Consider the following 23,597-nt stretch of genomic DNA (forward strand, 5'->3'; position numbering starts at 1 on the left):
CCTTCGCTACCATCAAACGCCTCCACACGCGACAAGGCGAACACCAGCCCTACCCATATTGCGCCTACAAACTACCGGTAGGAAAGCTTCCCACCACTGTGATCAGCCCTTCGCCTTTCCTCCCTTGGCTTTCTTTGTACCTTTTGTGGTCTTTCCTCCTCTATCGTATGCTCTGGGACTTGCTATTAAATTTGTATTAGGCTATCAGCCACGCACCGCCTAGAAGATTTGTGATATTGACTAACCTGCTAATCACTAAGGTTTTACCTAATGGAAATATTTTGATAGGCCGCGCAAGAGCCCTCTCCCATCAGGTAGTGTAGTTGGCGCCTGGGTTCGACCCTTTGAAGGAGCAGGGGGTTCTTGTCCGGCCAAAATCTTTTCGAGATTTATCATAGCAGCTCTGTTAAGCTCATCCCGCTCTTTGTTCGCTGCCGCAATCACGGCTTTAACGTCGAATGGAGCTCTCCCCTCATTATCCCACCTAATTGAAACGATACCAAGCTGCCAGAGATTGGGCTTTTTATAATCATTCAACGGCTCACAGCGGTCGTTCACTACAACAACCACTCGAGATGGTGTCAAACTCGGTGGTAGAGTGAATTCGGCGACGCCGTCATGACCATCACTGACATCGACGTATTTCATCAACTTGGTAGGCCACGCTTTATTTTCATTGTACCTGTACAGAGAAACCTGGCAGGCTTGCGCAGGGAAGCCATGAATGTATGCATGCATCTGAGGAGGTTCGGGCGGCGGTTGAGCCGCGACTGAAACAGCAATGTAAGCGGTCATGATGGCGAGGGTGTAGGTGAACTGCATCATTGCTGAGCTGTATTTGAGAGGGTTGCAACTTGCAACAGAGGTCGTACGTGCTGGATAACTGAATTAAGTCGAGAAATTATAGAGCAAATATAGCCGAGAAAGAATTATTCGGGAGGACGAATGTTTCGATGAGAGCTCCAATAAATATATAGAGCTTAGTGGACTTGTGTGTTGTATACATCGTAGTAAGTCAACGCATGTTATATGCTTGGATTGCATAACTATTTAAAGACGCCTTTGTGTGAACCCTGCATCTGACAGGCACTAAACTGCAGAAACTGACTCGTTTACTTACTAATCATAGGCGCGATTAACGTTATGCACTATATTTAGGGTGTAAAATGACACATTTAATTGGATTTGCAAAATTCGGTCTATTGCAAACAAGGATATAGCGATTTGAAATTTGAAATTTGTAGATGTTTTGATCGATGCATTACAGCATTTATAAACATCATATTTTAGCGGGGTAATCCATTATATTTTAGTGAAAATCCGCTGTAACGACAGCATGATTAGTCTTATTGTCCGCTGGGTATCTCTTGCGCGAGCCTTGACTTTATACACTGGAGGCTCTGCGGCTCGTGTACCTCGTATGCCATCGACCCGGGGTTGGTATCTGCGTAACCCTAACGACTACATGCGTACGTCCACCCGCTTGACCAACATGCGTGGTTTCATCGCCTTTTCATAGTCATAGGCAAGGTCTACCATTTGTTGCTGAGGGGATTGCGCTCCTTGTTCAACCTACAAGTTGGGTCCGCCCAGTGCTAATCTACTAATATGCGTGTCGTGACTTTTTTCATATTCACATTCCTAATGGACAACCGGAATCCCTAGCCGCCAATCTAACTAAATGATGGTGGTGCTGGTACTGGTAACGGTACCAGTGAAGATGTTTACTGTATAGGGCGTATTTGTGGGTTGAATAACGGATCGTGTAGGTTCGATAACGTAACCCTACATTTATGAGCTGCTAGTGCGCGTGGCCAATGAACGGTCGGCCGAGATGGATTGACACTCCAGACTTGTGTTTCGAAGAGAGCATATATAGTGTTTACAACCCCACGCATTGATGAGGAAGCGTTTTTATCCACCTGTACAACTAGTATAACCCTTTACAGCGACCTCGAATCCCTTGTTGGCATATTCTGTGCAGGCACATTGGGGTTAGGACGGGGCTACCATCTGTTATAATGTTTGTTAAATTTTATTTCGCTGGGCTTTTTCTTGTTTGGCGTTTCGACTGTAGAGGTTGATCCGACGATTAATACCCAGGACAGCGTTTTTTGTTTGTCATTGTTTTATGATGTTGCCACACTCATCCTGCAGTACCTAGGCCTAACCCTGAGCAGGCTTGTAGGAGCTAACTACGGAAGACGTTGATGATGGAAGCCAGTTCCAGTGTGGAAACTGTTTCTTTGCTGCCACGTCGCTGTTAATCCGTTCAGGCAGATTGGTGTTACCTAAGAGGCTAAGATAGGTAGGTGGGTACCCATGGTATTCTGTGGCAGCGGTCGTAGTTTACGCCTCAAGTCCTTGGCTAGAGACTCGGCCGCCACAATTGCCTTGCCCTCGCTTTCCTTCATGGCTTTGGAATTCCCGGAGCCATTGTCCACAAGCCCCTTAATCATGTGCGCCTTGGTTCTGCCCATTGCTGTGCGGATCAACTCCTCAGTCATGTCCCTCATTGTAATATTCCTCGTCTGGGATGACTGGGCCGGGGGTATTTTCGAGAGTTGTGATGAAGTCGGTCGTTGCCATCGAGTCCGTCGATAGTGAGGTGCAGGCGATGTGCTCAGATAGATCCCCTGCTCTTGGTTTTTTTTTTTTTTTTTTTTTTTTTTTTAGCCCTAAGTGTTCCTGGAGCCATCTGAGTGGACGGACCAACCTCCATCTCGGTCGCCGCGGAAACGGTTTCACAGAGCATGTGAATTCTGCGAGTGATGTACGCAGACACGTGGTCTTGAAGGAAGACTCGGCATCAGTCGCTAAGCAAAAATGGAGGTAAACTTTTTGTAGTTCTGATAGTATTCGTCGTTCCAGTCCATCTGTTTGTACGTGGCGGTATTTGCGTGCAGAATGGACCATCACAATCATGTTTTGATCATGAAGCAAAACTAAAAACGTAAATAATTCAAGAGGGGGCTGGTTTCAATCTGCTATTTACAAACAACAAAAGTGTAGGGCACTGCGCGACCCTCGAAAGTCTAACTTTATTCTTCGTTGTCATGGAACCCACAAGCTTTGTCGAATCATCCATCCACCGTGATATCCTCCTTCCTGTACATCAAGACGCATAACCAAGCTCAAGTCACCAAGCGTACTTTCCCAGAAAACTTAATAGAAAGAGAAAAATCATGTTTTGGTATGGGGTCGGCAATGGGGGAACCACACTTAGATTGGACGTTCTTGCAAGTTGCAACATACAAATCTTCCCCGAGCACTGAAGAAGGCACACAAGGTACCAAACTCGTCTTAGCCTGTGCGGGCGACCTGCCCAACCACGCCATATGCAACCGCTGAGCTTCATAGAAAAACATAAATGAGAGCATGTGGCAAGTACATAACGATCCTGCAAGCTACTTCACCGGAATGCAGTTTTTGCATGAGAAAAAAAAAGCTTCAAATCACCATGGCAAAATTCCGCATATATAAGAGACCATGCCTCTCTGCCCTTTTATTTCTATCCATTACAGTCACATCATCAAGTTCTTTTACGATTTAGTATCTGCGATTATCTCCAGAAACAGTATTAAACCACACACACGCTTCACATCCACCGCTTTGCCTGCGCACACAAGGCAAACACAGTGTGACTTGGCAGCAATCAGAGCCCAATATGGAAAACAAGCAAGAAGACCAATCTCCTCGGCCTCCTGCCCAGCCCCTATACTTCAGCCACTCAAGGCTTCAACCGATCGCACGACCCCTCGGAATTCCCCGAGCTTCTCCCTGGCATCGAAAATGCTACGTCGAGCATGCAAAGGACAATAGCACTCAGCAACCAGACTGGCTTACTCCTGGTGGCCAGCAGCGTATGCGGCGGCAGCAGAGGCGTCGAAACGCCAACATCTTCGCCATCAACAAGGTGTTGGAGGAACAGCCGAGGGCCAAGCATTCAGTCCCTTATACCTTGGCGGCCTTAAATCACTCCGCACCTCCGGTCTATGTGGACGGCGACCGCCCACAAGTCAAGGTGTCTCTTTGCGTGGGAGACAGCCTCCATGCAGCACAGCTTCTGGGTGCAGAGCGCGTTGGCTTCTCGGGCGCTTCCGGCACGGCGCAGGCGGCTACGTGTCGTGTTGGCGTTCTCAACATGGCTCCCGCGGATGGTGGGCTGCGGACCTCGGGTGGCTGCGACCTTGAGAGGGGCAAGGGTTCTGAAAGGCAGCCGATGACGGACCACCAATCCTTGATGGAGAGGACTACACTCTACCATGGGCTAAAAGACCTCGATGAGTGGGACTTTCGCGAGCCGGATAATTTCACGGTTCAGGAGAACATTCTTGTATTTGCGGATTCCGAGGACAACTTTGGCCTCGGCGACAACCAAAACAAGCCCAAGATGCTGTCGGCAGGTGGCCAGTTTTACATCGAGGTCGTGACCGCAGCCATGTTTCGGACCCAGCGCCTCGAGGTTCTGGACGCTCGGTCAGGGCAGTTTTCTAGGTTCGCTTGGAGGAACGGGCTAAACGACGTCGCGTTCTTCGGAGGACAGTTCGGGGATAACTTGGCACCCGACGTGACAGAACATAGCCCGGATGTTTTCCCTGCCTACCAGGACTACTGGGAGGCGTTGACGCTCAGGATGCGGACGGTTCTGCGTCTGTTTCGCCGTCAGGGCGTCAACAAGATTGTGTTGGGTGCTTGGGGAGTCGATGGTCTAGGCCATCACATCAGCGACGTCGTTGATGCCTGGAAGTTTGTCATTCTGGGAGAGGCGCCGCCTAGGTATATGAAGGGGCTGAAGGCCAACGAAATCCCAGCCGCCGAGGGTTGGGATGGACTCGAAGTGGTTTTTGCAGTAAAGAAAAGGGAAAATGCAGACGACTTTCGGGGCTGGTATGTAACGAAGCTTGATACCTTGGAATAAGGGTGTCAATCCTTTTGAGAGCAGGTAGACATAATTGAAGCATGAGAACTGGGCCACCAACCTGATACCTCCAACCCCAGTCAAGGGCCGCAGATTGACCAGGTTCAGACACACTTGACAAGTTTACAAAATGTACGTTCTGCCTGGCTTCAAGAACCAGGTGCCATAGCATTGTGGGATGTCTTTAGCAAGCGAATCAGAACCACTTGTCTGTGTGGGCATGGCGGAGGGCCCGGAGGGCCCGGAGGGGAATCGATGTGGACAAGTCGCGTCGATGGAGGCGCCAGATCTTGCTGCCACGAGGCGCGATTCCGTGCCAACAAAGGTATTCTTAACAAAAAGGGAAAGAAAATAGTCGATCAGAACGGGGCGGAATGTAATGTATTACAAATGGCGAGATCTCTATGGCGCATTTTTGATGCGATAAAATGTGACCAGCAGTTTCGGTAGTTGACAGCGGATACTAATTTTGGGTATACCAAGCACACGGTGGAACTCGATCGCGATTGTTGATCATTGCCTAAGTACCTATCCTGTGGCCGGAAGTGCGGCGGGTGTACCGTACACACAGCAGCAGTCTACTCGATGTTCAGTGAGTGTTGGCGTGACTGCGCGGAGAGGAAACGAAAGTCGACAATTGAAGCCCCCCACCATGACCCGCCGTTTTTGAGAATCTGGTGGGATCGTCTCCAGTACCTGGTGTCTGGGCGACCAATCATAATGCCGGGATTCACAAGCGATCGGGAGGGGCTTGGCGACTTGACATCTTGATGACGTCCCCGACTTGGATAAAAATTGTTCTCAAACCGCTAACATTTCTTTGAGCACTCCGGTTATCAAGAAACAAGCAACCTGGAAAGCGCATAGTGATGCAAGAGTTGGGCAATTTTTCACTCATGTATCACCTCCGCATTTCGCTGTACCAATGTATTCCCTGGTAGGGTCTTGTTCAACTTGCAGCGACAGCGGCCTGGAAAAGAAAGAAAAGAAGAAAGAAAGAAGTAGGCTCCACTTTACATCGCAGTTGTTCTCCATCTCTGCTTCCCGATACGGCAAAAACGGCCTGCCAAGCGTCGAATCCAACATCGTTGACGTCGATGATTTTTGTCAAAGAAGGTACAACCTGTGGAACTATTGCTCCGAAAACGTGGAAATTTCTGTGCGATCCGTATATTCCTGCATTTTGGTGTGGCGGCAAGACGCGGCCTAATGGTTCTCCATCACTGAATGGAAGCGTAGCGTATCTGCTCCGACCATCTTGTCGATCATATTAAGCAAGCTGTCTCACTCACTCACTGCCTTCTTCACTTTCCTCTCACTTCCTCTTCCTTGCTATTTCTCACCGCAACACCTATTTCGAGGGATTCCATCAGATCAAAAACATCCCTTCTTTGATCCTACCTCACAAACACACCAAGGGTTAGTTGACTTGACCGCAGAAGGGCAACGAAATGGCGTCCTTAAAAGATATCGGGGACACCCTCAGCAAGGGCAAGTCATACGTCATGCATTCACAGGGCGACAAGATTTCCGACCTCGCGAGGAATACAGTGACCCCGGACGAGAAGGGAAGACAGACCACAGACGCCGGTGTCAGGATTACCAACCCTGATGACTGGCTGCGCGTCACCAGCAACGACCAAATAGGCCCCTCGCTGCTTGAGGACCAGATTGCTCGCGAGAAGATTCACAGGTTCGACCATGAGCGTATTCCCGAGAGAGTGGTGCACGCCCGCGGCACTGCGGCACACGGAAAGTTCACTCTGCACAAGAGCATCGAGCACTTGACCACAGCTGGCGTGCTTACAGACACATCGCGTGAGACACCTGTTTTCTTGCGCTTTTCGACCGTTCTGGGCAGCCGAGGCAGCGCCGACACAGTCCGTGACGTTCGTGGTTTCGCCGTCAAGTTTTACACGCCCGAAGGCAACTGGGATATCGTCGGAAACAACATTCCAGTCTTCTTCATCCAGGACTCGATGAAGTTCCCCGATGTCATCCACGCCGGCAAGCCCGAGCCAGACAACGAGGTCCCTCAGGCCCAATCCGCACACAACAACTTCTGGGACTTCATGTACCAGCACTCCGAGGCCACCCACATGTTCATGTGGGCCATGTCGGACCGCACCATCCCGAGGTCGTACCGCATGATGCAAGGTTTTGGTGTCAACACCTACACCCTCATCAACGCCAAGGGAGAGCGTCACTTTGTCAAGTTCCACTTCACCCCGGAACTTGGCGTACACAGCTTGGTCTGGGACGAGGCCCTCAAGCTTGCCGGTCAGGACCCTGACTTCCACCGCAAGGATCTGATGGAGGCCATCGCAAACGGTGCATTCCCACGCTGGAAGTTTGGTGTCCAGGTTCTTCCCGAGTCGCGCGAGCACGAGTTTGACTTTGACATTCTCGACGCCACCAAGGTTTGGCCCGAGGACCTCATCCCCGTCGACTACATCGGCACCCTCGAGCTCAACCGCAACATCGACGAGTTCTTCCCCGAGACGGAGCAGGTTGCCTACTGCACCAGCCACGTCGTGCCTGGTATCGGCTTTTCGGACGATCCGCTCCTGCAGGGTCGCAACTTCAGCTATTTCGATACCCAGATCTCACGTCTTGGCATCAACTGGGAGGAGCTGCCCATCAACAGGCCAGTTTGCCCGGTGCTCAGCTTCAACCGTGACGGCCAGAGCCGCCACACCATCACCAAGGGCAAGGTCAACTACTGGCCCAACCGTTTTGGCGTAAATGCGCCAGCCGATGGTGTCAAGGAGGGTGGATATGTCGAGCACGCCACCAAGGTCCAGGGCATCAAGGCGCGCACCAAGAGCGCCAAGTTCCTCGACCACATCTCGCAGGCTCAGCTTTTCTTCAACAGCATGTCTGATGTTGAAAAGCGCCACATGCTGGCCGCCTTTTCGTTTGAGCTTGACCACTGCGAAGAGGAGGTTGTGTACAACAACCTCGTCTCGCGTCTGACTCAGATTGACATCGGCCTCGCCCAGCAGGTGGCCGAGATGGTCGGTGCTCAAATCCCGGACAAGGCGACCAAGGAAAACAAGGGTATCAAGGCCAAGGGCTTGAGCCAGTTCGACTTCTTGCCCGAGAATCCCACCATTGCATCACGCAAGGTCGCCATTCTGATCGCCGACGGCTACGACTCGGTTCAGTTCCGCGCTGTCAAGGCCGCCCTCTCGGCTGCCCAGGCTATTCCGCTCGTGATCGCGCCCCGACGTTCGCCCATCTACGCTGCTGGCGAGACCAAGGGCTCCAGTGGTGCCGGTCTCAAACCCGACCACCACCTCGAGGGCTTCCGAAGCACCATGGTGGACGCCGTGTACGTGCCCGGCGGCGCTGAGTCAATCAAGACATTGTCCAAGAACGGACGTGCCTTGCATTACGTTCGCGAGGCATTTGGTCACCTGAAGGCCATTGGAGCGTCGGGCGAGGGTGTGGAGCTCGTCAAACTGGCTGTGACGCTTCCGGAAGTCACTGTGTCAAGCGCAGACGTGATGGAGTCGTACGGCGTTGTCACTGTCAGGAATGTTCAGGCTGACAGCTTGAAGGAGGTTGTCGACCTGGCAAAGGGTGGAAAGGACTTTTTGGATCAGTTCTTCCACAGCATTGCAATGCACAGGAACTGGGCACGTGAGGCGGATGGATTGAACTCCCAGGTGGCGTACTAAGCGGAGAAAGCGGGTGGAGTTTTTGTCACGATGTAATGACTGTTTGTGTTCCAAGTTCAGGTACCTTCCCGGGCATTGAGATGCCGACCTTGAACAGGCCATTCCCGCGGGGGTAATTTGAGCCACCAATCTCATGTTCTTCCGTGTTGTGAAGTCGGTATAATGTGATCCGGTCCTTTCACTTGTTTGGATGCCATTGTGCAATACGCTTTGCCTAAGCTTGCCTGTTCTCTCGATCAAGTGCATTTCAGTAGCATAAATTGCAGCCCTGGTTTCTCCTCACGCTCGCTCAATCGGAGTAGGGAAATCTCATATGGAGTAACACTCCGTGATGAGGCCACACCTAGATTGCATCACACAACTCCTCAATTAGGACATTTACCCGTGTGGCCTGTCCTACGTGCCCCCGAGGCTGGCATTTGGTAGCTTATCAATAATTACGAGGTAACAATTTCTCCTCGTCACCCCTCAAAAGACGACCGCAAAGTAGCAGTAGCATCCTTCTTTTCCGGCCGGGTCGGACAGAACCGAAGAAAGTCTGTGTTGAAATTGACGCAGTGGCTCGCTCCACCCGCAACAAAGTCAAGGGCCAGGTTTGATGCTGACGGAGTCCAACCTGGCTGATATCCACCGGCGGTGGTACGGCATGACTTGCGTCTCTCAGAGTGCCTTCCTTGGCCGGTTGTGATCCCCCGAGATTCATCCTGCTCTTGGGGTTAGCGTCTTTCTGTTGACCGGGCGATCGTCCGGCCTCGATCTCGAGTTGAGTGCCGGGTGTCTAGTCCTCTTAGGGCAAGGACGGAAATCCCGCCCCCGTTGGAGGGTTTGTGGGGTGGCAAGGCTAATAAAAAAAAAAAAAAAAAAAAAACTTAAGATTGAACAAAGGAACCTTTATATATCGTACCTGCTCCTTACCGCCTTTCCCGAGGTACTGACTAGGTTATCCAAGCACTCGATTTGTAGTTCAGAGCGCCTGAGGGGAACCGACCAAATCTCAGTGCGACCTCCTTGGCAAAAAAGGGGGCAATTAATCAATCGCCACGGGACGATGAATGTACCACGTAAATTCACAACCCTAAAAAAGCTTGGGGGAACACGTAATTATTAACTCTATTCAAGCTTACCCATACACTCGTCACCAGAGCAAACGTGTAATTCGTATGTGGTATATTAATATTAGAAATACTTGTCCTTGTGACGATCTTTGAGCCAAAAGATATCAATCATGTTTGTAAAAATAAAAATAAAAACATCAAAAAAAAACCTACAAAGTATACCCTCAAGGGTCTGTCCGGTCTAGGCCTCCATTCGCCTCCAGACATACATGACAAGAAAGGGGACCACACACAAAGCAGATCAACACGGACTGGTGAGTTGCTCCGCATGCCGGCATGAACAAATCCCCCGAAGAAAAACCCCCCGTCAAGTCTGCTGCTAGACAGCGGGTACTCCCATTTGGCGAGGTGGGCATCATGTCACGGTGGGGGTAATGGGAATCTGGCTTTCGCTTCGTTCAGGGCGCCATATTGCATATTGTTTCTTTGCCCAGGATGCCAAGTACGTCAAGCCACGGGAATGACGACTAAGGTGCATGCATTTTCCCCCTCATGGGACGTTGATGGAAGATCTCTCCTTAGCGGTACTTGGTACTTTTGTGCGAGATTTGAGTTCAATTAAATGACCGTATTTCGGGGGTCTGGTCTGGGGCTTTGAGGGGTCAAGGTGGATTTTCTTTGTCTTCTTTTTCTCGTTGACATGCACTTTTGACCTGTTTTTTCCAGATGCCTCGGTGGTTGCGGTGTAGAATATGGATGAGCCAGGGTAATAAATATCTAAAGGAGCATGCAGGGGAACAGGCACGAACTGATATATAAGTCTGACGATCTCTTCCCTACGTGAAAGAGTTCGAAAGGGTACATGCCACCCAGCTCCGGTTGTTCCAGCCCATCTCGACAGCGCACCTTTTTCTCACAGGCTTGGAAACGAAAGAGAGAAAAAGAAAAGAAAAAAAAATAATACGACATGCTGCGCACTCTGTTCACGGCGGCCATTGCGGTCGGCCACGTCCTCAGCTACGACCAGACGCTGGGCTTCAACGGGGCGGCGGTGGTCGAGACCCGGTCCCTCGAGGAGCTGCACCAGGCGGCGCTCAAGGAGGGCGGGGTGGTCACCATGTGGCTGGGGGGCGACGAGTCGACCGACGAGGACGCGCTCAAGCACGAGTTCGAGACGCGCTTCCCCGGCATGACGCTCAACCTGACCACGGACCTGTCCAAATACCACAGCCCGCGGTTCGACGAGCAGCTGGCCGCCGGCAACGTCTACGTCGACAGCATCGCCTTCCAGACCGTGCACGACTTTCCCAGGTGGGATGCCGAGGGCGCCCTGCTCCACTACGCCCCCGTCGGGTTCCAGCAGGTCTACTCCCCCATGAGGGACCCGCGCGCCGCCTTTTACGGCGTCTTGACCGTCGGATGGGCGGGCAAGTGGAACACCGACAAGCTGCCCGGCATCGAGCCCCCCGTCGAGTGGGAGGATTGGCTGCGTCCCGAGTTCAAGGACAAGCTGGTGCTTACGTACCCCAACGATGACGATGCTGTTCTTTATGCTTTTGACCTGATGTAAGTCTCTTTTTTTCTTTTGGGTCTTGTTTATATTTTGGTGTCATGCCGCTTTAGGAAAAGAGGCTGCATGCCGAGAGATAGTGGATTGTATGCAAGACAAGAAAAGCCAAGACGCTAACGTCGATCCCGTCTCCGAAAAAAAAAATAAAACAGCATGCAACAATATGGCAAATCCTGGTTCGACAAGCTGCTCGAACAAAACCCCCGCTGGGTGCGCGGCACCCGCACCCCGGACACGGTCATGACGGCGCCCAACAGCACGTGGGCGGCTTCCTTCACGTCGGACGGCCTCGAACCGACGCGCAGCGTCAACATCAGCCACCCGACGCAGGGCTCCTTCGTGACGTGGTTCCAGCTGGCCGCCATCCCCAAGGACGCCCCCCACCCCGAGGCCGCCAAGCTGCTGCACAACTACATGCTCACCGAGGAGTGGCAGTCCACCCGCGGCTCCTGGCCCGTCCGCAGCGACGTGGCCCCTCCCGCCGGATACCCGCCCATCCTCGACATGCCCGGCACCAACATCACCTACTTCCGCGAGTGGATGTCCGACAGGTACCGTGTCGAGAGGCTCCGGTTGTTCTTTGAGGACAAGCTTGGCACTGCTCAGGGGTTGAGCCCGCTTATTGATGGTATTTGAGTCGAGGGGGATGGTGCACCACATAAGTAACTAATGTTTATGAACGCCGAGATAATGATGTTTACGTTGAGCTCCTGCATTTTTATGCTATCAGTAGTATTGTGAAAATTTGTGGGTCGTTACGTGCGACTTTGGTGGCTGAGCAAAGCCTATGTCTAAGCGACTCTGCCCGTCTTCGTATTGTAGAACTTGAGTATTCGTGTCAGCGAGGACTACCTAGCCATTCTCAGCCTCTTGCAACGGGACCTCCACAGAGCTCTTCTGGGGCTTTTTTGGGTGAGTACTGGAGTCTCCGGGGTAAAGAAATTCTGCCATCCCCTACCAAATCTTGCACATGACCTCTGCGACTTGCACAAGAGGCCGCCTGCGATGCGGAGCAGTGGAAAGAAGTTTCGGTGCCCTTCTGTCAAGCAAACAAGACAATAGACTTGCCAGTTTGTGTTGGTAAAGTAATTACCAGTAAGATCCATCTGACTACTAGGTCTAATACGAAGGAGAACAAAACCAAACGGGCCCACATTTCTGAATAGACTTAATTCTACATTGTGGAATTATATCGCCCATGGTGCATGCCCCTGATGACGAAAATATTTAAGCAGTGAGGTTGTCGTGGCAGGATTATGCTGCTTCTTTCGGTCGATGATCCTTGTCCAGCATGGTTCAACCGGATCTCATTAACATTACCAGTCAGTTGGGTACGTCACTGACCCGATGCTCTGAATCCGGGGTTTTCGGCCCGGCTTCTGAGTGGTTACCAGTAATGGTGTTTGAAGCTCAACAAGGAGCCCCTCCGTTCAGAATGCCTGTGGATAATTGCCTTTCCCGTAGCTGCATTTTCCAGTGTACTCCCCCTGTTTTCGGGACTGGTACTTGTTTCTCGTCGGTTGAGTTCATATCCATTCACGTGTCCAAATACTGGTTCTAAGGCAATCCAATAATAGTAACGAGCCGCTTCGCCATCCCGTGCCAATGCCTACATTTGCCACCAAATACCACAATCTAGAGAATAGCGCTGGTGCTCGATTGACGTGATTGAAGTGTAAGAGGCGGGGGCTACTGCATCATCATGGATTCATCGCAGCTTACGGCGATGATCTAAATCATCAAGGGATCAACCCCATAGCAATAAACAGCATTTGCAGAGGCACACTTTTGGATACCTTACCTACTATACAAGAATTGCTTGCGTATCGTGATTTTGATCAATGGGCTTGAAGCGCCCTCATGAAGCCCTGCGTCTCGTCGCCCTGCTTTACCTTGGCAATGGGCGTCGAGTAGAGATCGTCTTCATCGCCACCTTCCTGCTCCAGGGTGCGTCGCACATAGTGCTGCGCGACCCTGAGCCACGATGCCTTTTCCGCCTTGCTGGCCCCGCGGCCCTCCCAGATCCAGATCTCGCGCCCTTCGTCGTCGAGCAGGAAGACGTCGTTGCCGTCCAGGTCCCGCGGCGACAGGGGCTCTCCGTCCTTGACGAGCGTAAACTCCAGCCGCCCGGACGCGTCGCTGAGGCGCCAGAGGCGGCGAGGCCTCCTCCGCTGCTGCGTCTGTTGCGACTGTGACGAGTCCTCTCCCGATCTAGTCCCGACCGGCCTGGCGCACTTGAACTCGTGGCTAGGGCCGTACTCGTCCTTGCCGCCGAGCATGGACACGACGACGCTGTGGCGCGACTCGGTCTGCGACAGCACCTCGACCTCGACGTGCTTGGCCAGCGTCATGTCGTGCACGACCTGCGCGGCCTTGGCCTTCTCCATGGGCGAGCAGGCCCGGCCCTGCCAGACCCAAATCTTGCTGCCCGTGTCGAGGACGAAGACGTCCTTGTCGTCGAGGCTGGCGGCGCTGGCGTCGACCTCGTGCACGACGATCGAGTCGCGCCCGGCCTTGCCGCCGGGGAGCTTGAAGACGCGCAGCAGCGTGACGTAGTCTTGTTTTTCCTCGGGGTCCTCCTCGACGCGCCGGAAGCCGGACTCGACGCCGCCCGACAGGATCTTGATGCGCGGGAAGAGGGCCACGAACTCGTCAGACATGCACTTTTGCAGCTCGCGGTGCTGGGTGGCGCGCCCGCGCAGGAACTCGTCCAGCTCCACCGTCTTGTAGGCGGCGGTGCCGGCCTCGTCCTGGCTCGTGTACCGGCCGAGCCAGAAGAAGATCTCGTGGCCGAGCTTGTTCTGCTCCTGCTCGCTGTCGGCCGCCTGTTGCTGCCCCTCCTGGTTCTCCTTGCCGACCTTCCACGAGTGCAGGACGATGTAGCTGTCGCCGTCGTAGAACTGGCCGTACCGATCGCGCGGCCAGGGTACGACCTCGAAGCGCTCGATCCGCCAGACCAGCAATCCCGGCTCTATGCCGACGCGGCCGTCGTTCCAGGCCGGTTCAGTCTGCGCCGACTGGTACTTGACGCGGTGGTCGAGGGCGCTGCCAATCAGCTCGACATTGCTATCCTTGATGTCATACTCCTTGAGGTGAACGAGACCCTTGTTGGGTGGCATTGTGTTTTTTTTTTTTGTGGCTCTGCGTATTTCTTTTACCGGTTCGGCTTGGAAGCTAGTGCTAAGCGAATGATGCCAGGGGGGGCAAACGTGTCCGATGACCTTGGGGTTGTTTCCGATTAGGGAATCTCCAAATCGGGTGGTTGTCTCTTTTAGAAGTTCTTTGGATGTTCTTTGTAGGGGATGCCCCAGGATGTTGATCTCAATCTGAGAGAGGGCTTGGGTGTAATCAATCAAGGTGCATAAGATTCTTGGTTGTTGGATTTGGTTCGTTGTCAGTGACGTGAGGCCTCTAGGTCAGCTGTGCGGGGAAGAGGGGCCAAACTGGCTGAACCGCAAAGCTGTGGATCGGTTTTGATGTTTCGAAACGAAGGGTTCTCTTGCCGCGCTGACCAGTACCAGCTGACGAAAACCAGGGTTCATCCAATCACGACCTGGAAACCCATTAATCGTGCAGCTTTGGATCGGAGAAGGCGCCTCAGCGCTGGAGTTTTGTTTTTGGAGCCTTTTTTTTTGCTTTCTTGTTTTACACTGGTTGCCTCCACGTTGGAAAAAAAATGCCGCTGAGCTTTGCGTGGTAACCAGCTGCCGAGATACCCTTGCCAGCATTGGAATGATTTTTGTACAGTTATCCATCGCTTCGATGCAGAGAGGTAGCACGCTATCCCTTCAAACCCTTCTCAGTAGTTCCACCTCGGCACATCCTGCCCATTGATTATCGTCGTTTGTTGACAATGTTCATTTTCAACAATCTAATCGCTCAATTGCCCCAGTAGTCAGCAGAATTGAAAATTTTCAACTTTCACAAACCGTCCTGAAGCAGTCTCATGTAGCCCTTCCCCCGCCGCTAACAGATCCTGCGGCTGACACGACTTGTCGCCTTGCTTTTATGGGGCTCCCCCGCTGAAAATGGGACTGCGTGGCGGTTGCTCAATGGTTCGGTTCGTGTCAAAAGTCTGTCAGTCTCAGGTTTGGTGGGTGGGTTTGTGTTGAATAACGTTTTTTTACAGTTGTACGATCTTTGCTTGTCGTCCAGAGTCTGTATGGTTTAGTTACATTGTAGCATTGGCTTTTTATTCATATCGGCAGGAAAGTAACCATAAAACCCTACCGTACACTACGTATCATACGGCATTCACCGTCATATGGCCCAGGAATGAGACCCAATGCATTATGAATGAATCCCTGGACATACTTGGTTGTGAATAATTGCAGATCGGAGTACTCCGAGGAAACTGCTGCCATTTCTTGTTACAAACCAATCGCCTTAATGGGGCCGTCAATCCGTGACCTGAAGAACTGACAGGGAACCAACTTTTAAGAAGCAAAATCGTCAAAAAACCGTGTAGCCGGAGCACGAGGCGGCAACCCTTTATTGGTTTCTCAGCTACATTTCTCGCATCTGTCGCCCTAAAAATGCACGATCCACCCTAAAGTCCCTTACCGCACCATCTGCCCCTCCAAAAAAAATACCACCAACCAGCCCCTGTCGATCGCCCGTCAGAGACCCCTGTTCGGCAGCACGACTATCAAACGTGACGAGAAAAGGGAGCTTTTCCACATTTAGGATGTGATGCGCTCTCCCGCAACTCGTCCCCAAACATTTCTTTCGGTTGCTAAATGCCGTTCCCGACCGACGGCGAGCCCGGGTTTTTTCTTGGGTGACTTGTTTGCTTTTTTTATCCTTTTCAGCCTCTTTCTCAACCCATGGGACCGCCTTGTACATTCACCCACCTTTTTTCTTTTTGCCCTCCCCTTCTTCTTATCACCCTTCTGCCGCTGGACCAAATAACGATCGGCTAGGGACGTTGGTCTTCTTTTTTTGCCCTTTTCATCCGGTCGATCTGAACCATTCAATTCTTTTATTCCACCCTTTCTTTTTTTTTCCTTATTTCCTTCTTGAAGTTTTTGCGGGGAACGTTCTCTTGGCTTTCGTCTTTTGTGTACTACCATACCAAAGTCCAAGTTCTGATTCAATATTAACGTTCCCTTCTCAGACTTCTTTTCCCTTTTTTTTCTTCGCATATCAAGAAACCACTGGCGGGTACGGCTTGGTCTTTAGAAAATTAACATTCTTGTTTTACTTAATTTCTATTGTATCAATTCGTTCCAACCTTTGGTCTTACATTCTTGGCCAGTCCATAACCATCCCTTTTTTTTCTCTTCAACTCTTTTCTTTGTGGCACCTGGTCTGCCCGAATATTCTTCATTCTCAACTTCGTTTCATCTGATCAATTTCATCCCCTTTGTCTCTTTTTTTTTCAGACCTTTTATACAAAATCACAATGGCTGGCCTGTTGAACGGAGTGGGAGGCCTGGTCGGCGACACCGCCGGAAGCGTGACCGTACCTCTCCTCGGGCAGGAGAGGGGTGGCAACAGGAACGGAAACGATGGGAACCAGGGAGTGAGGCCTCCGCGTGGTGGCCTGCTCGCCCCCGCCCCTTCGTCCTCGGGCTCACCCTCGTCGGCGCCAGATAGGAACAGCGCCGCCGATGGCCCGGGTCTCATTCAATCCTCGGCACCGAACCTGCTCCCAACCCTGCCGCTGGGGAACGGCGGCGGCAGCCGGAGCACCGCAGCCCCCACGAGCATCGCCAGGACCACACAAAAGGGCAGCAGCACCGCAGCACCCTCGACCTCGGCGACACCTACATCTGCCCCATCAAACACGCCGACGCCGCCCGCGCCGACGCCCGATCCGGAACCGACCTCGATCCTGCCAACGTCGCCACCAGAGACGACGCCGCTGGCACCGCTCCCAACGACTCTCGAGACCATCGCCACGCCGCTGCCCACGGCGAGCAGCGTGCCCAACGCTGGTCAGGGTCTGGGCGCACCACCTTTGGCAACCCCTAACGCGGCGCAGAGCCAGGCCGGTGGTTTCGTCATGGACCCAACCAAGAACCCGGTCATGATGGCGCTGGTGATCGCAGTGCCGATCGGACTGGCGGTCATTGCCGGCATCACGGTGCTTCTGTTCAAGAAGGGCTGCTTGGGCAGCGGGCGGCGCAAGGGCAGGGTGATTCAGGACGAGATCGAGCACGAGGCGTGGCAAAAGGTGCACGCGCAAAAGTTTGGTCCTTCGGCCAACTACTAGGCTCGTGCTCCCTCTCCAAACTAACCATCACCTGAGGTGTTGGTCTGGAGCGGCTGGACTTTGTTTGAAATGATACAATACAACAAGAACAAAAAAAAAGCAGAGAACAAAGTTTTACAAATGGTGGATTATGCATGCTTTTCAGTTGGAGCAAATCTAATGTGTTTAGCATGCAAGATCGAACCTACAAGCTACTATCGAAGATTTTTTCTCCGCATCAAAAAAAAAACGGTTACAATATCTGCATACCTGAGACGAATTTAGCAAACTTTCTGGGAATTATTGAGGAGGCTTCAAATATTTTGAAGAAGACGCGGGGGAAGAAAGCCATGCAGCAAAGCGAGCGCAGCAAACGAGCAAAGCGAATGCATTCACGACATCATTTACTACACACCTATACGGATACCATCACGCATCACATAAACTTTACATCTCTTTTTCTTTTTTTGCTTTTTCACTTATTCTGCGGGTTGTCTTTTTTGGGATTGATATTTAGGGGATATGGCGCATGTACGATTAGATACCAAACGTCGAGCATCACTTGCCGACTGAACACATTCGTTTTTTTGTTCTGCATTACTTGCTTGAGGTACCTCCTGCTTCATCACAAACAGTAATTTCATGCCTAGATGATGTGAAGTTGTCATTATGGTTGTAACTGCTTACCCTGTCTCATTCATGCACCGGGCTATCTAACAGCTCCCACGTAGAGGGATCCTTGATTGACAACTGGCTGTCCTCCACATCAGCAGTGGGTACGAGTCATGTCATGGTTGGGATGACGTTGGAAATGGGGCGATGAAAATGCTATTTACATTCGTATGCCCGTACGGCTGGGGCTGATTGTGCTGTTATAGATGAGGTTGGGGGGATAATGCCCGTTTACAATCGCAATCAATGCGTTCTTTCGCCGTTCAAACGGTCGATTTGCTGTCTGCAACTTTGGAATTATGCGAAGTTCTACCGGCATTGAACCCACAGATCCCATCATCGTCAAGTGAAGTTTTGCATGTTGTTTCTGGCTTCAAATATACTCGCTGCAAGACAAGCCAAGTCAGGCAAAAAAGACAAGACAGCCCTGGAGGTCACAACCCGCTTAGTGAGCTGCTGCCCAAAAGTCCAAAGCCCCATCTATTTTTACCGCTCCGCCACAAGCCCACAGCCCTCAACACGTTCCCGGCACATGTTGCCCTGCCAAGCCTGCCACTGCCACGACCGCTCCAATCTTCTATTTTGCCAAGCCTGCGTTGCGGTGCGAGGCGATGGTTCAGTTAATTAGGAGCGGCAATACCAGCCCTGTTGAGATTAGCAGGGGTCTTTGTTTTTGTGGTCTCGCAACACGTCAGCTGTGGTGGGTGTTCATTTTGCCATTTGCGCAGTCACGGAGCTTTCCCCATTCGTTCTCTTATCGTATTTGGTTCTTCGTACTGTACATTCGTAGATTTAGATTTGCGAGAATTACGAAGTAAATGCCCGCTTCGGTCGTCAACCCGCTGGAAATAATTAAGACGCAGCATTTCCGGGATGTGGGCTGCAGGCGTTGAATTTATTCGACAGACTCTTGCGACACGAGAATTGTACGTAGCAGAAAGAATTCTCAATTGCTCCATGTGGTTGGTAGCCGATAGATTTGCCTAGCCACTTTCCAAGGCACTTGGGGAAGCTGGGCTGTGCTGGCCACGAATCGATCTCTTCAAAACACCCCCAATCCGATCCACCCCACAACGCACGCGCGCGTCTCCTCTCGTCATTCCTTGTTTTGAACTTGACTTGGGCGCATGACAAGCTTCTGCTTCTTTCCTTGTGTGCTGTAAAGTCTTCCGTTTTGTTTCTTCTGTGATTTCTTTTACGATTTCCTTTACCGTCTTCCCTTTTGACCTCAACCTCGGTTCTTTATCCTGGTTTACCAGTACACACGCGTTGGCAACCAACTGCCGCCTACCTGAAACCTACGATCGCTTTTTTTCGACGTTCGTTCCGACATTTTGATTCCTCGGCAAACAGGGCCTTTCGAGAACAAACACAACCAAGGATCCGATACGAAGAAATACGACATCAGAGGAGGGAATTGGGGCACACAAGCAAAAAAAGAGAACACACGACACCTGAAAAAAGAGGGGGCTCAACACATACACACCATGGCACCAACACCTGAAACCCTCGCTTCAACCGTGAAGCTAGCCCGGTCCGCCGCGCTCGCCGCCGCGCCCCTCGCGGCCCGCCACCTGATGGAAACCTCTGCTCTACACAAGCGAGAACGGCCGCCGGGCTCCCTCTCCGTGACGGACACGCAAAAGGTCACGCTGGGCGTCATCGCCGCCTACACAGTCGCGATCGCGATCCTGTGGAACGTCCCGTTCCTGCGCTGGTCCCTGTGGCCCTTCAAGATGCTGGTGATTGCGTTCCACGAGTTCGGCCACGCCTCCACGGCCTGCTGCACCGGCGGCCGGGTCGAGAGCATCAAGCTGGACCCGCGTGAGGGAGGCGTCACCATGATGCGTGGTGGAATCTCGGCCATCACCCTGCCCGCCGGGTACCTGGGCAGCTCGCTCATCGGCGCGCTGCTCATCTTTTGCGGGTTCGATATCATCGCCAGCAAGGTCGTCAGCTTTGTCCTGGCTGTGTGCTTCTTGTTGACCCTTTGGTGGGGCAAGAAGGACTGGCTGACTATCTTCACGGTCCTGCTGGCTGTTGGGTTGCTGGTTGCTTGTTGGTTCATTGCGCACGCGCAGGCTTTGAGGTTCTTTGTCTTGTTTATTGGCGTTATGTCCTCCTTGTACAGCGTTTGGGATATTGTGAGTTTTTTTTTCTTCTTTTCCCCCTCTTGAGATCTCGCTTCACGCCAAGCTTGAACCCCCAACACATGACCAATCAATGTTCCCTGGGCTGACTGCTCATGATAACTCTGCTAGTGCGACGACCTTATTCTCCGCAAAGTCAACGAGTCCGACGCCAGCCAGTTCGCCAAGCGCTACGGCGGTTCGAGCCAGTGCTGGGGCGTCATCTGGTCCATCATTTCGCTCGCCTTCATGGCTGCTGGCATAGTGGCTGGCATTGCGGCATTCCCCGACTCGTTCGCCGAGCAGAATGAAAAGTCTCAGAGGTTCCTGCCCACGAGGTAATAGGTCATTCGACTATGACATGCATTCGAGTTGAGGGATGTTATGGAACAGCAAGAAGAGAGACGGACGGACCTTTGCACTGGTTGGCAATTACGGTTCTCCTTGCGCACTGGGCCGCAATATGACATACATCCGATTTGTGTAGGATACGACAGTTGGAATGGTGATTTCAGATGGCCTCTGATTGTGCCACGTTTGATGAAAGAGGAACATGGCAATTCCATGATTGCGGAAATTTCCGTATGGATGTCATTGGAGAGTTGTGGACATTAAGCATTTGTTCAATGGTGGCTCATTCAAGACAAAACTAACGTTTACATTATATACCCAATAAATCATATTATACTGTTGTTTTTCATCGACAAGCGCGTCTCAACGGCGGGCCGTCACTTTTGAAAAAATTGGTAAAGACAAACAACCGTTTTTCAAAACATAGTTGGTGTCAAGATAGTCAAATGACCGGGGATAGAAAACTCAACTCTAGTCCACGCCCAAAAAGGTACACCCTGTTTCGGAACCGAACCACTGTGATCTTACAACATCGTCTCTCACCCCCAGTCAACGACACACCCTTTTCTTCACGCCGTTGGCTCTAGCTACTATACAGCGGCAGCCTGGGCGGATGTTGCCGACCGCGTTCCCGGTGCTTGACCTCAGTCTCGGCCGTGTCGACCCATATCGTGGCCTCGCGGATCATGCGGTACGTGTCGGACCGGTGGTACTCTGACAGGTCCCAACGGCCGCCGGTGGTGCCCTTGACGGGCTCGAGGCCTTCTAGTCCCCTGGATGCGGGCCAGCAAAACGTGCGGCCTGGGACTATGCGGCCGACGGCGGGGCCGTTGTGCACCTCGATGGAGCAAGGGGTGTGCGAGTACATGCTCGTCTTGTAGCGCTGCAGCAGGCGGAAGCGCTCCATGGTATGGCAGACCCAGACCTTGCCGTGCACGACGTCGGTGTCGTGGTTGCCGGGGATGACGGTCGGGTGCCCGCCGTGGGAGGTGGTGGTCATCGTGGTGGCGCCATCGCCGCCCCAGCGCATCAACTTGAAGCCAGATATGCTGGCGTCAGTCAGCAGAGGCGGGCCGGGGAGGCGGGCAAAGTAGGCGAGCACGTAAGGGTCGGCCAGCGTGCCGTACAGGAAGACGTTGATGGGCAGGCGTATCTGGTTCTTGTGATTGTTACTATTGTTGCTGCTCACGTTGCCGCTGCTTCCCTCGTGCTGCTGCCTCTTGGTGGCTGGGGGCATGATGCTACCGTTGTCGTCCGTGTCAGCGTCGTAGTCGTTGTCTTGATCGATGTCTTGATCGTTGTCGTTGTAGTCTGTGCCGACGGTGGATTGGGGCGGGGATATCAGCGCAGATGAGGTGCCCGATACGCAAGAGAGGTTATATGTAGGGGAGAAGTCCCCAAAGACGATGGACGGGCTGAGAGGACCGGTGGGCAGGACGAAGGTGGCGGCTTCGAGTATATCACTGAGTTGGCCCTCGCCCATAATTTTGGAGTCCGAGTCTGCCATGATTATCTTTTTTGGCTGGCCCTATATATTTGCTTTATTCTGATTCGGGCTCCCCTTGTTTTACGGTAACAGCCGCCCTATTCTATGGCGCTTGACGTGTAATAGGGATGAGAGGCGGCGAATGTGTCGTAAGAGGCTGAAACACTGCGGGAAACGGGCTCAGGAACTACATCCCGTAGCGTCCGCAACAGTGAGAAAAAAGAACAAAACAAGAAAAAGGAGGGGTGAGAAGTTCTATGAAGGATGCCACATCTTGCACATAACTTCAATCAGAAGACGTGGCCGAGCCCGTTCAACTTAGTACCAGAGTCATTCTGGCTTTTTTCTTCATCACAGTGTAGACATCGGCACTGTGGGTGTTCCAAAGGCGGCCCCTTGCAGCTCTGGTCTCTCACCAAAATTCGCCCATTAAACCGTTTCGCGGCAGCAACCAAATCGCCTGAACTTGAGATGGTTTAAGTCCCGAGTCAAAAATACCATCATGTTGTAAAGGCCAATCAGACTTGAAGGCCGGGATGCTTCGATTCCCAGTACACAAGTGGTTTACTGCAATGACCAGATCTGGATAACTTCATGGCACACCTACGCACTACAGTACGTAGTTGTGGGCTCAGCCGAGACAAAGGTGGCAATGAAGTCACAGACAAATCGCGGGGAGCTCATGGGTTATGCAAGGCTGAGATGAGAGACATCAGGGTCTAATCTACCTAGACTCCCTTGATGTCTTTCGGATTGGGGGTCAGCATAGTTGATCATTGAGGGGAAGCTATAAAAAAAACTGTTTACCTACCTAGTCTTGGGTTAGTCCCTGTTTGGTATGCGGTCTGTTGTCATACTCCAGGCTAGAACTAAGCTAGGCCGTGACTAGACTGTATGTTCGGATCAAGTGGCGGGAGCACCGATGCGATACTGTCGTAAGGCTTGGTAATGGTCGCCAAGCGAAGAGGAGGGTCGGATGTTGCCGTAGAGGCGAAGTTCCGAATACATTAAAGTTGGTTTACATAATCGTCGACGAGGTTCCACGACATACCTAGTTGGTAGTTACCTGACTGGGAACGATCGACAGCATGTTTGTTGCTCGATGGTGTTGTTGTTCACCGACTTGTTGACGTTTTGTCCCAGAGTTTTGTCACAAATTATGGAGTTGAAGCCGAATGCAGACTAATCGGCCTTTTTTTGGAGTGCGGATATGTCTACCTACCTACCTACCTACCTTGCTTGCTGCTTGCCTTGGTCCGTCCAACTGCCGGGAATTCTTCCGCCGGACTTTGTTCCGCAGGACTTTCTTCCGCAATGGCTTTCACGGGACCATTATTAATTTGAAAAATAAAAGATCAAAATCAGGCCAGAAGGAGGCAGAAGAGCAGAAGAGATGGGATGATTGGAACAGCGGGCGGGAACAAGATAAGACGTGGGAGAGAGTCTAAGTTCAACCGAATCTTGTCTGCGGTATTGCCTACCTACCTACCCTGCTGGTACCACGACAGTACAGACACCCAAAAGAAAATGATCT

The 23,597-nt window shown here is 52.1% G+C and overlaps 9 protein-coding genes across 9 annotated transcripts; 5 read left to right on the plus strand and 4 right to left on the minus strand.

Moving 5' to 3' along the window:
* Positions 1 to 267: 267 nt before the first annotated feature.
* Positions 268 to 1,539, minus strand: MGG_17235 (uncharacterized protein; the record flags this gene model as incomplete). Its single annotated transcript, XM_003717394.1, has 3 exons — positions 268 to 875; positions 1,121 to 1,148; positions 1,474 to 1,539. The coding sequence occupies 3 exons, from the start codon at positions 1,537 to 1,539 to the stop codon at positions 268 to 270; spliced, it is 702 nt and encodes a 233-aa protein (XP_003717442.1).
* A 627-nt stretch (positions 1,540 to 2,166) lies between these two features.
* MGG_17236 (uncharacterized protein) lies at positions 2,167 to 2,516 on the minus strand (the record flags this gene model as incomplete). Its single annotated transcript, XM_003717395.1, has 2 exons — positions 2,167 to 2,249; positions 2,321 to 2,516. The coding sequence occupies 2 exons, from the start codon at positions 2,514 to 2,516 to the stop codon at positions 2,167 to 2,169; spliced, it is 279 nt and encodes a 92-aa protein (XP_003717443.1).
* Positions 2,517 to 3,667: 1,151 nt separating this feature from the next.
* Positions 3,668 to 4,921, plus strand: MGG_10062 (uncharacterized protein; the record flags this gene model as incomplete). The annotated part of the gene is made up of 1 exon (XM_003717396.1): positions 3,668 to 4,921. The coding sequence occupies one exon, from the start codon at positions 3,668 to 3,670 to the stop codon at positions 4,919 to 4,921; it is 1,254 nt and encodes a 417-aa protein (XP_003717444.1).
* An 829-nt stretch (positions 4,922 to 5,750) lies between these two features.
* Positions 5,751 to 9,943, plus strand: MGG_10061 (catalase-1). The gene has a single exon (XM_003717397.1). It carries the CDS (start codon positions 6,373 to 6,375, stop codon positions 8,602 to 8,604), a length of 2,232 nt encoding a protein of 743 aa, XP_003717445.1. The 5' UTR covers positions 5,751 to 6,372; the 3' UTR covers positions 8,605 to 9,943.
* A 629-nt stretch (positions 9,944 to 10,572) lies between these two features.
* Positions 10,573 to 11,936, plus strand: MGG_10060 (ABC-type Fe3+ transport system). The gene is made up of 2 exons (XM_003717398.1): positions 10,573 to 11,225; positions 11,382 to 11,936. The coding sequence occupies exons 1-2, from the start codon at positions 10,627 to 10,629 to the stop codon at positions 11,863 to 11,865; spliced, it is 1,083 nt and encodes a 360-aa protein (XP_003717446.1). The 5' UTR covers positions 10,573 to 10,626; the 3' UTR covers positions 11,866 to 11,936.
* Positions 11,937 to 12,724: 788 nt separating this feature from the next.
* MGG_10059 (gelsolin repeat-containing protein) lies at positions 12,725 to 14,642 on the minus strand. Its single transcript, XM_003717399.1, has one exon. The coding sequence runs from the start codon at positions 14,346 to 14,348 to the stop codon at positions 13,068 to 13,070; it is 1,281 nt and encodes a 426-aa protein (XP_003717447.1). The 5' UTR covers positions 14,349 to 14,642; the 3' UTR covers positions 12,725 to 13,067.
* A 1,289-nt stretch (positions 14,643 to 15,931) lies between these two features.
* On the plus strand, positions 15,932 to 18,069 carry MGG_10058 (uncharacterized protein). Its single transcript, XM_003717400.1, has one exon. It carries the CDS (start codon positions 16,634 to 16,636, stop codon positions 17,444 to 17,446), a length of 813 nt encoding a protein of 270 aa, XP_003717448.1. The 5' UTR covers positions 15,932 to 16,633; the 3' UTR covers positions 17,447 to 18,069.
* Positions 18,070 to 18,888: 819 nt separating this feature from the next.
* Positions 18,889 to 20,983, plus strand: MGG_10057 (uncharacterized protein). Its single transcript, XM_003717401.1, has 2 exons — positions 18,889 to 20,241; positions 20,359 to 20,983. Exons 1-2 carry the CDS (start codon positions 19,585 to 19,587, stop codon positions 20,566 to 20,568), a joined length of 867 nt encoding a protein of 288 aa, XP_003717449.1. The 5' UTR covers positions 18,889 to 19,584; the 3' UTR covers positions 20,569 to 20,983.
* Positions 20,984 to 21,014: 31 nt separating this feature from the next.
* Positions 21,015 to 22,704, minus strand: MGG_10056 (uncharacterized protein). Its single transcript, XM_003717402.1, has one exon. It carries the CDS (start codon positions 22,082 to 22,084, stop codon positions 21,161 to 21,163), a length of 924 nt encoding a protein of 307 aa, XP_003717450.1. The 5' UTR covers positions 22,085 to 22,704; the 3' UTR covers positions 21,015 to 21,160.
* Between the last annotated feature and the right edge of the window lie 893 nt (positions 22,705 to 23,597).

Source organism: Pyricularia oryzae, chromosome 4, assembly GCF_000002495.2.
Source record: "Pyricularia oryzae 70-15 chromosome 4, whole genome shotgun sequence".
Taxonomy (NCBI): domain Eukaryota; kingdom Fungi; phylum Ascomycota; class Sordariomycetes; order Magnaporthales; family Pyriculariaceae; genus Pyricularia; species Pyricularia oryzae.